We start from the raw sequence: 10,829 nt of genomic DNA, 5'->3' as shown, positions 1-10,829 counted from the left end.
AAACTTAGGCTTTCCGGTCCTACAGATACTTGGTGTAAACACTGAGACACACAGCCTACCTGCTGCTCCTCCAGTACAGCAGAAATTGGTCTACTTTCTCTAAAGATGTGAAGCTTACCTACCTGAACCTACCTACTTACCTACATACCAAGCTTATGGTTATTACGTAATGCCAGTCACTGTGATGATTCATAAGTGTCAAAAATCTATTTACCTTATGGAACATAAAAGAGCCATTAATGTTATTAGTACTGTCTGTACTTTTTCTCCTATAAGTAAAAGAGTCTGCTGTGAAAAGGTCCTATCTCATATTAAACTCTATGTAAAAGGTAGCCTACTGCCACCGCCACCACCACCCCCTACATTAAATGAATAAAACAAATAAAAATTTCAAAAAGTAGTATATACAATGTGTATAAAAAGTAAAAACTGTATACGAATTCTATAAAAACTTATATTAAAACCTTGCACCTCCTCCCACGCTGGACACCGAACCCTACCCCATACGGGCTCACCGCAGCTCCTATATAATTCATTAATTTTTAGAAGGGGGTGGAGGTGGAGGTGGGCGTGCATTCCCCGAGTAGCCCAGTATTTCCATATACGCCCCTGTTGGTTGCTTGTTGATTTGTTTACCTGAAAATCCAACTCTTCCGGCTGATCCATGCCGCATTTTTCTTCGTGCCTCCTAGAGTAAAGCCCTACACGTCACCTTCCCTCCCCTCCCCTTAGCAACAGAGGCAACATGGCGGCGTCCAGTAACGCGGAGCATTCTCCAGAGATATCGACGCCGTTAAAGATACCGAAAACCGAGGTGCCATCTCCTGAGTCGGAGGATTTGAGTGACAGTAATCAATACCACTCCAGTCCGTCGACACCGAACCGGTTCTCACCTTTGAACGTGGGCTCAGGGACAGCGGGCCGCACGACGGCCTCATCCTCCAACAGCTTCACGGCTTGCCGAGGGATGTCGTGGACCCCGTCCGAGACAAACGCCCTTATCGCGGTCTGGGGCAACGAGAGGCTGACAGAGGCGAGGATGCAGCAGCTGGAGGTCGCAGGCACCGTCTTCACCGGTAAGGCCCCCGGTCCTGCAATGTACGAACGGGTGTCCAGAGCTTTGTCGGAGCTGGGCTACGAGAGGACCCCGTCCCAGTGCAGGGAGAGGATGAAGGTAAATGAGGTTAAGAGGACACATCAGTGTCGTAGCATGCTCATCCTCCATCATCAGGACCTCTACCTGTGGTTTTCAGACCGAGCTGCAGCTGCTAACAGTTGCTGTCATGCATTAGTGTAGTTTACAGACATACAAGACCAGGACGGGCACAAGGAATAGGTCCCGTCATTCTTTCTCACACACAGGTTCTGACCTGAAGTTCAGCTAAAACATAACGTTATAACAAAAACCAAGCCGCCCAATAAGCCCCAGGTTCACTCTGATGAACTTGTTAGCACACCTCACTTCACAAACAGGGAAGCAGTACTCTCATATACATTCACATTTCCACTTGAAAATACCTGGATTGTTATCCATACTCATAAATAGTGAACATGAACTCTAATAAACAAAGGAAATTGTCTTTTCCCCCTGTATTTGGGGTTTCTTATATTACTATTACTATTACTATACTATTACTCACTCTAGGACTAAAACCTTCAGTCTGGCCAAATCTGTTGTCACAATATCACAATATTTTTTTCCACATTGTTTGATAATCAACATGAAATACATTTAACATTGAAGGGAGCACATTCAGGAGGTCTATTAGGCCTGCCCTCGCTCACGGTGTGTGGAATGGAACAGGGGCGACTGCGGCTGGGGGGTGAACTAAAGCTGCCACAGGAGGATTGTTTGTGAGCTTGGCTGCTAGTGCTGCAAAATAGGTAATGCTCACAAATAATCACAGCTGTGATCAAAACCACAGCCAGTATATGTCAGTGCTCCATATTCCTGTGACATTTCCATGATTTCAACACCATTGCATTTCATTTCAGCGCCAGTAGCTACATTTGAAATGAATCCAGCAGGTTGCCCAAACTTGAGAAATAAATAATGATTACTGCATGTCCTGCAGGAGATGATCTAGTTGGAGATCTGTTTATATAGACTTGATTAAATTTCACATAATATACACAGCCCTCCAGTCACAATGCTTCATTCTGCAGAGAAACACTCATTTCCCCACGTTTAGGGATGCACCAATCCTGAAATGTTTTGGTTATTCTTCCGTCACCGTGTTTGAGTTTCACTGTGCAGCATTGTGGAACGCTAGAAGGCTGTTTTCACATCTAGCTCATAGGTTAAGGATTTTCTCGTGGCGGGAGCAGAGCTGATAGCATGTTTATTTAACTTGGTAAAAACCATATCAGAAGCAAAAATGACTAAAGAGATGATCACTGACTTCAGGAAAGGTGTGGGTAGGAGACCAGATTTTAAAACCATGGGAAACCAGCTGTAAATGTGAGTTTGCATTTCTTGCCATTATTACGGGTGTTCCTCAAGCCTCATGTGGGGTCGTCTCTTCAGCTTGACAAAGGGTTGTGAAGCAGCGCCTTTCTGCGAGGAGGCTCACACAACTCATGGGTTATGTCAGAGTGCTGTAATAGACGCACGTTTGCCGAAGCTGTTTGACTCTTGAACAGTAAAGTGGCACTTTACAGTACAGTTAGTTTATTTTGTTTATGATTGTCTTATTAATTATGAAATGATTTATGGTATTTTTTAAATATGTTCATTTGACTTCAGAGTCACAAACCCCTGGAACTTTGTTTTTAGCTTCTTTTATAATTATGGTACCTTGTGTTTTTTCTAGATTTTTATGTATTTGAGGTTTCTTTTATTATGTTTTGTTGAATCAATAATAATGTTTGTTATAAGGGCCATAAACTTGACTCCAATAACCCAGCTGAAATTGTTATTCCAAGCAGGGTGTTTTTAAAACGTATCAAGGGAGTCGGCCCTTGTTTTCCAAGTCACTCTCCTTTATTGAGCTTTGTTTCGCATGAAATTAAATTTAAAGTTACTTTATCCTGACATTATTGCAAAGAACTTATAACAAAGCGTGCAGAAAGGGCAGCCCTATACTGAGTCAGGCTTTGCTAACCACAAATAGTATTGGAAGCATTTCCAGTAAAGGCCTTCCACTACATTCAGGGAACAGCTGGAGTGAAACTAACATGACATTAGCTATAAGTGTAGTGTGGGTTGGTGACATCTGGCAGATACCTGCTCTGTGTAATAAAGTCAGACTCAGGCCCAGTGAAGTACCTACTGTATCCCATTAAACAACCATCGACAACCAGACAAATTCAATTGCCATTAAACATGAAAACATACACTTGCTGTGACAAAGCAGCTTGCATTGCTATTAAAGCATGAAGCAATCTCTCCTCTTTGTCACGCTGTGGGAGAGTCACCACGATGTAGAACTGTTACAGCAGCTGTGTAATAATTGTTGACATACTTTATGAGCAGCCTGAAGTCGCTGAGTTGTCCTGCCATCTCACACAGACACTGCGCCGCTGCTACAGCCGTGTGAAGGAGCATGGCATCGGCAAAAGGAAGAGCAGTTACACTATAGAGCAGCTGGAGAAGGTGTTCGGTCAGGGAGGCTGGGACTCCCAGAGCTGTGCCCCAGTGCTGATCAACAGCAGTGGGCTGTATCAGGAGATGGAGTCCGATGGCAGCACCCTGGAAGACTTCTCCCAGGAGGACTGGTGTAACCAGGTGCTGGACTCAGCTTTCCAGGAGGGAGACATGGAGACTGGTGAGTGTGTTAACAACCAGTAAATGAAACAAGAATGCTGATTGGGAACTAATATATTTGCTTTTTACCATTTAGAAGAAATCCAGGTGCCTAAAAACAGAGTGCTACAGATTCAAGCAGAACTGTCAGAACAAACCCAGTAAGTCAAATAGAACAAAGGCTGAATTCACGTTCTCTTTAACTTGAATGTGTGTGATGTAAAGCTTTGTTTTCTAAGTTGTGAATTAGCCTAACCATTACAAATGACTGGTTTAAAGCCACCACTGAAACTTGTTTGTCATCACCCAAAATGGCTGATATCAAACATCACCCATTGTGAATGCAGCGTGCGTCCATGTGCCAAAGTGCCTTTTTTGATACTAGTGCATTGCCAAAATTGTCCAGCTCCTACTCTTGGAGGTTTTATGAAGAATGTCATTTTTTGTTCTAAATTGTACTCTAGCAGCAGTGTGTCCCAACAGGAGACACCTGCTTATCATATACTGAGAGATCATTTGATAGTTCATACAGTATACTCATATAACCAGATCTAAGGTTATCATCAGTAGAGATGTTGCTGAAGTAGGTATTTTTCTTAAAGACAGCTCTTATAACCGTTTGGTGGCTGGCCAGATAAAAATGAAAGCCAGTAAGTGGGACGGAGGTAACAAAAGTATCTTAAACCAGTGGCGCCAGGAGCCGTAATCAGCTGTAAACCTTTGCATATTTTTTTTTTGTCCTGAGGCTATCTAATATGATATCACACACCCCTAAATAAACGCCAGCCACACTGACTTCACCTGCTGTCAGCAATGCTTGTAACATCATCGGGACACATGCAGGGTATTTTTTATTTATCACAGCTCATGAGCTGCATTCATGTGTTATTGTGTGGGATATTTATCGTGGGTGGATTTAAGTGTCAGAACAGTGATTCTCAAGGACCTGCAGGAATTTCCTCGGAATTAGGCCCGGACTTTGTCGCGAGTTGACCTTTCACACATAGCATAACGCAGGAAGTGTTCACACCTAGAAATTCTCTGTTTTGAAGACTTGAGACTTGACTCAGACTCAAGATTTGGGACTCATGAACAACTTTTATTTTACTCTCAGTTTTTTGCACATTAACATTAAGGAAATGTCTGTCAGGTAAAAGTTAAAGCTAAACGTACCCCTTGGTCCACATGGCTGTACTTTGAGTTAAATAAACAAAACCAAATGCTAAGGAAAGTTCAAGATTTGTTCTCATGCAGTATAATGTAAAAATAACAGATCTTCATACACCATCCCACAGAAGGTGCTACATTTCCATCATAGATGTGAGATTGACCGTTAGTTTTACATCTCTCTCTATTTGAGTTGTTGGAACTATAGAGAATTCAGTGGTGTTACAGAGTGATGTCTCTTTAGCTCATAAACAATCTTCGGCTAATAGCAGACAGCTTGTTGTCTGCCTCTCCACCGGCGGCAGTGAGGTCACAAACCTGACAACAGCCACTTTCATTTTGTCCTGTCATCAGTTTAAGTCGCAGAGTTAGTGTTAGTTAGCGACAGCTGCTGTGACCCCACTGGTTGTCATTTTAAATGACAAAAATGGCGACAATCAGCAGAAGCTGCTAGCTCAACAGTTTCTACACTGAGCTTTGCTAACAGGATTGTAGGTGTCACTGGCACTGCTGTAGGATGGGAGGTGGGGGGCTCACCACTTAAAATGATGGTGAGCCGCTATCGGGATGCCTGTCAGTCATCGCCAGTGGATGATGGCAGTGTTCCATCGCCTATCTCTACCATCAATATCCATTTTTATGGAGTGATGATAATGTAGTAGATGCTTTGACTTGCAGTGTTCTAAGCAGGATGGTGAACAGGATAGGATAGGATACTCATTACAACCATAAATGACTTGAGACTTGTCTTGGACTTGTGAGCATCTCTGATAGAACATCATCAACACACCCACCAGCTTTGTGTGAATACTCTGGACTATATGCTGCTGTATTCTCACATAGGCTCGCTCCAGCTTGCTTGGACCTTACACAGACTTTGTACCAGGGAGCTGGCAGAGTGAAGTCCACTTAAGAGCTGGGTCAACTGATTGGGACATTGTTCTCACATACAACTCCCCCAGCTAATGTCTAGAGAATTTCAGGGTTCCAGTGCATGTCTGTAAGGGTCTTATGTGGAAAGTTGTATGGCAGAGATGCTGGAGAACTGAATGAACTAAGGAGGTGCTGCTCAAAGTCAATGTGCACTGCTGTCACGCACTTCAAGCTGTGCAGGGCTCATGTTATAATGACAAAATACAGCTTGTTGTTATAATGACACAGTAGCCTACAGTATGTTGTTAGAAAATACAGTATGTCATAATAATGTGAAAAAAAATCACATTTTAACATGAAATTATCTCATAAAAACGAGCAAAGTGTCTTGTTATAGTAAGAAAAATGTCTTGTTATAACAAGATATTTAGCAAATTTTACGCTGCTGTATATGGTTCCTGTGGGTTCTGTGAATTATAATCCTGCCGGTGTCACTGTCTTAAGATACAGTATCTCCCAAATCCTGGCTAATAAGGTGCTGCTTATTCTGTTTGGAAGTTCACTACTTATGTAACACTTCCTAATGTTACCCGGCCCTTATTATGTATCTTGGCTTCTGTGCAGAAAAAAGGACATGCTGCAGACAGTGGTGCGTATCCTTGAGTCAGTGCAGCTGAAATGGGAGCACTTCCAGACATGGACTGAGTTCTCCCGGCTGCACCTCTCCAACAAACTGGCCATCTTTGGCGTGGGCTACAACACGCGCTGGTGTGAGGACGTGCGTTATCACTACGCTGAGATCAGCTCGCAGGTGCCACTGGGTAAGAGACTTCGTGAGTACTTCAACCCAGAGAAGCCTGAGGGCCGCATCATCATGACCAAAGTTCAAAAGATGAACTGGAAGAATGTCTACTACAAGTTCCTGGACATTACCATCAGCGAGGCACGCTGCCTGGAGCTGCACATGGAGGTGGACTGGATCCCTGTATCTCAGTCCAGGGCAGCAGGCTGCAGCAAAGGAACATCCCACTACCTCCTTCCTGGGGACATCCCCAAGGCGTATGGACTCTACGCTGTTGGCTACAAGGCCGTATCATCTTCCAGCAAGACCGCTCAGACCTCTCACAAGGTTGGTAGTGATGACAGTAGCTTACCTCAGTGCAAGTCAGAAAATGGGGCTCAAAGTCAGGCTGATGCAGAAGGAGCAGCACAGGGTGACAGGACTGGGGCTAAAGTCACTTACTGTTACCTAGGCATAGCTGAGGACAGGACCATACAGCAGTGCGTCTTCCAGCACTTTCAGGGTTCTGGCAAACACCATGTCCACGGTGAACCCTTCGCCGTGACTCATTTCCTGCAGGAGAACTGTGGCCGTAGCATCACAAGTCAGGATGGCGAGGGAGGTGAAGACTCATCTCAGCATTTTGCCATTTACATCAAATTCATTGAGGTGGAGCTGGACTTCCTCTCAGCAGGCTCCCTGGTGGAGTGCCTCGAAACCGCTGTGGGTTATTCCTTGAAATACAACCACAAAGAAACATTGTAACTGCACTCAGTGTTTCTGATGAGTATTGAATAGGTGTTACAGCCAGCAAGGCAACTTGGAAAGTGTCCAATTCTGTTACAAAGCATGGATGTGTGCAGGTGTCTGACATATTTTGGCTTCATTTTCATCTCTTTTGAAAAATTTTTCATTAGGTACTTATTAAGTTGATAACCAGGGATGATGCACAATATGGCAAATATACGTAGTGTGTAGAAACATGGGAGCAGCTGCAGCATCCAAGAGGTATGTACTGATTATGTAGGTTCATGCGCACTACAAAAGGTTTCTGCTGCTGGTTTAGTGTAGATTAACATTGCCTCGTCAGGGAGCGTGGGGTTGGCAAGGTGACTAGTGCAGTATGCATCTGTCTACCTCAGTAGAATGTAGTAAACAAGGCAGCAAAGGGACCATAATGTGTATTTATTCTTAAACTGCCTTTACTTTGTTGAGGTCTGGACCTGAATAAACAAAAAAATTAAGTGTAGCAGTCGATTTGTCTTGCACGTGTAAATGAACTACAGCCTGAGATCCTTCAATGCAAGAGACAAAAAGCAAAAAATCAGCATTGGCCAGTGTGGATACAGCAATGTTAACATTGGTTTTCACTCCACATGTTTGCAGGTGTTTGTGATCATCTGCTCACTTGCAGGCCTGAGAGCACTGATCTGTGACTTTTAGAAGGCTCAGGCTGGAAGCTGCAGAGGTCAACTCACTTATGACCAATAATCACACTGAATCCTTTATGAACATGACTGCTGAGGTTATGTGCAATGTGCCAGGAAAGGACTGTGGTGAGAAAAATAAAACAAATGGAGAAATCCATGTTGAATCTATGTATATGAAATCTACCTTATATATATCTAATATATATGTATATATATATTTCAGAAAATCAATGTTCTTGAGCATTCCAGCTTTTGCAAACTTATAATGTTCATTTGTTTAGGTATATGGTGATAAATATATTTTCTATTTCATTGTTTGACACCATGTCTTGTATGTGATTGTTTTGAAGTCACTGTCTTGTATGTTTACATGTACAAAAAACAATAAATGGGGCACTCGCTGTCATTTGCCACACAGTGAAAATGGGTGCATGTGTTTGTTTGAACAGTAGGTTGGTGTAAGTACTGTAGCTACAGATGAGCTATGCCATGGTATGTATTCAGTAAAGCAAGAAAACTAAAATGCATATGTTCAAAATAAGCATAGTACTGTGAAACCAATGTCCAGGTTCACATAACACAACACTCCTAATAACTTAGATGACTTTTCATCTAGTGCCACTGTTGGTATGGCAGCTTGGCCTGAATAAAGATAACTTTGTGGAGCATCAAATCAAATGTGTGGGCTATAATCTTTTTAATCTACAAAGTTTTACTTTGTCCAGTATTTTGATTTATGGCCAAATACAGACAAAATGATTCCCATCAGTACTCTGTTTTTAAGATAAGATGGTCCTTTATTGTCATTGTAACACGTACAACGAAGTTTTTAGTGACTTCCAGTCGGTACAGCAATAGAAAAAAAACATGAAATAAGACCATATAAAAAAACATAACTGCTAAAAAAAACCATTACACCCACTAAACAATTGGTGATGATGGAATTATCTGAAGTTCGGGCTGACTTGGCCCGAGATACGTCTTTCCGTTATCACACTTTTTAAACCCACGAAACCACAATACTTCTGCTTCTGCTCTTCATTACCCATCCACTACTTTTTATTCTAATCTTTTCTCCTCTATTCTTCTATCTTTGCTGGGGGGGGGGGGGGGGGGGCCCGAGAGCAGCGTGGACTTCCTTAACCTTTCCCTAAAACATCAAGTGCACAAGCAGCCAAGTATACACAAGCATTCCATATCCTTTTATATCCATTCGCACACACATTACACATTACCGTGCTGACTTTTGGTTCAAGTCAGCATGGTGTATAGAAGGTACACTGTATCCTTGCAGAGCCACTAGCATGCCTGTATAGACAATAGTCTAGTTGACCTGTGGAATAGGTCCACAGGTCAACTCTAGGGTTTTTTCTTATGAACTCAGCATGTTATTTAGAATAGTTATACCTCTGTCTGATTGTGTGATTTGATTTCAGGCTGTGATTGGAGTGGATTAAAACTGGGAGGATGTCATTCACCACTGTGGCCAGGAGATGGCCATAGATAGCCACTGCTGATATTCTCCACATGGTAGTGTAAAAATGACTCACTTGTCACTGAAAAATAAAATCCGTTATCCATTAACCACTTAGAAAGGTATTAATATGTTATAAAATTAAATATCTTACTAGCCATTTTAAGGCATCTCTGAGAGAGGCAGAGCCACAGCAGACACTGTGTAGGACTGTGATGTGTAGGCAAGGAGATAAGGCTACTGACCCTTTGGAAATGGAACAAGTATCTGCACACAAAATCAGAATCACCTCATCTAGAAACACTAATAATAAAATTTTAACTTGACAAAATAGGTGATGTTATTTCAAGTAAATAGAATCAGTTATTTTTAAATGTAACACTTTATACAGTGTGACACCAAAACAAATAGAAGGACCTGTGTCGTGTTCTGCGTTTTATTAGTTAATAAATAATGTTGCATTTTGGCATTAACTATTTTATTCTAATTGTGTATGACTTTGTGGTATTTTCTTTTGATCACAATGGATGAATGCAGTAAAATATGCAGAAGATAATATAAATTGTTTTGTAAATTAAAATTTTAATTAGCTGCATTAGTGTTTTGTTATCAAACATTAGATTCAATCCGCAATCTAACCACAGGGGTTGCAAGCCAGTGACTTCTGTGCCGGTCCCAAGCTCGGATAAATAGAGAGGGTGCATCAGGAAGGGCATCCAGCGTAAAAACATCCATCCATCCATTTTCTAAACCGCTTAGTCCCAAACGGAGTCACCGGGCATAAAAACATGCCAAATTTAAACATGCAAATCATCAGTGAGAACTCCATACCGGATCGGTCAAGGCCCGGGTTAAGAACAACTGCCACCAGTGCTGTTGACCCACAGGGTGCTGGCGGAAATTGGACTACTGTTGGTCGAAGAAGGAGAGGAGGTAGAAGGATTCGTAGACAGAGAGAGAAGAGGAAAGGCAGCAGTATAGGTCTGAGAATAGGGACTAACGTGGGCACAATGACAGGGAAAGGGTGGTGGTGGACATGATGGAGAGAAGGAAGGTAGATATACTGTGTGTGCAGGAGACCAGGTGGAAGGGTAGCAAAGTGCGTAGTATTGGAGGGGGATACAAACCGTTTTATTATGGTGTGGACAGGAAGAGAAATGGGGTAGGAGTGATCCTGAAGGAGGAGCTCATGAGGAATGTTTTAGAGGTGAAAAGAGTGTCAGACAGGGTGATCAGTTTGAAGTTGGAAATTGAAGGGGTAATGTTGCATGTAGTCAGTGGTTATGCTCCACATGTAGGGTGTGAGTTAGAAGAGAAGGAGAGATTCTGGAGTGAGTTAGATGAGGTGATGGAGAGTAT

The 10,829-nt window shown here is 42.5% G+C and overlaps 1 protein-coding gene across 1 annotated transcript; it reads left to right on the top strand.

Annotated features, from left to right (window-relative positions):
• Window positions 1-694: 694 nt before the first annotated feature.
• On the top strand, window positions 695-8,464 carry msantd2 (Myb/SANT DNA binding domain containing 2). Its single transcript, XM_020613538.1, has 4 exons — window positions 695-1,174; window positions 3,512-3,767; window positions 3,843-3,906; window positions 6,410-8,464. The coding sequence occupies exons 1-4, from the start codon at window positions 746-748 to the stop codon at window positions 7,329-7,331; spliced, it is 1,671 nt and encodes a 556-aa protein (XP_020469194.1). The 5' UTR covers window positions 695-745; the 3' UTR covers window positions 7,332-8,464.
• The last annotated feature ends 2,365 nt before the right edge of the window (window positions 8,465-10,829 follow it).

Source organism: Monopterus albus, unplaced genomic scaffold (genome assembly GCF_001952655.1).
Source record: "Monopterus albus unplaced genomic scaffold, M_albus_1.0 scaffold134.1, whole genome shotgun sequence".
NCBI classification, from domain to species: domain Eukaryota; kingdom Metazoa; phylum Chordata; class Actinopteri; order Synbranchiformes; family Synbranchidae; genus Monopterus; species Monopterus albus.
Note: the sequence above shows the minus strand (reverse complement) of the source record. Positions and strands in the feature narration are given on the sequence as shown.

What these genes read in the sequence shown, in the direction of transcription:
- msantd2 (XM_020613538.1), top strand. Translation starts at nt 746, where the DNA reads ATGGCGGCGTCCAGTAACGCGGAGCATTCTCCAGAGATATCGACGCCG. An exon ending in AGTGCAGGGAGAGGATGAAG is followed by an intron (nt 1,175 to 3,511) that starts GTAAATGAGGTT and finishes CATCTCACACAG; the next exon opens with ACACTGCGCCGCTGCTACAG. An exon ending in GAACTGTCAGAACAAACCCA is followed by an intron (nt 3,907 to 6,409) that starts GTAAGTCAAATA and finishes GCTTCTGTGCAG; the next exon opens with AAAAAAGGACATGCTGCAGA.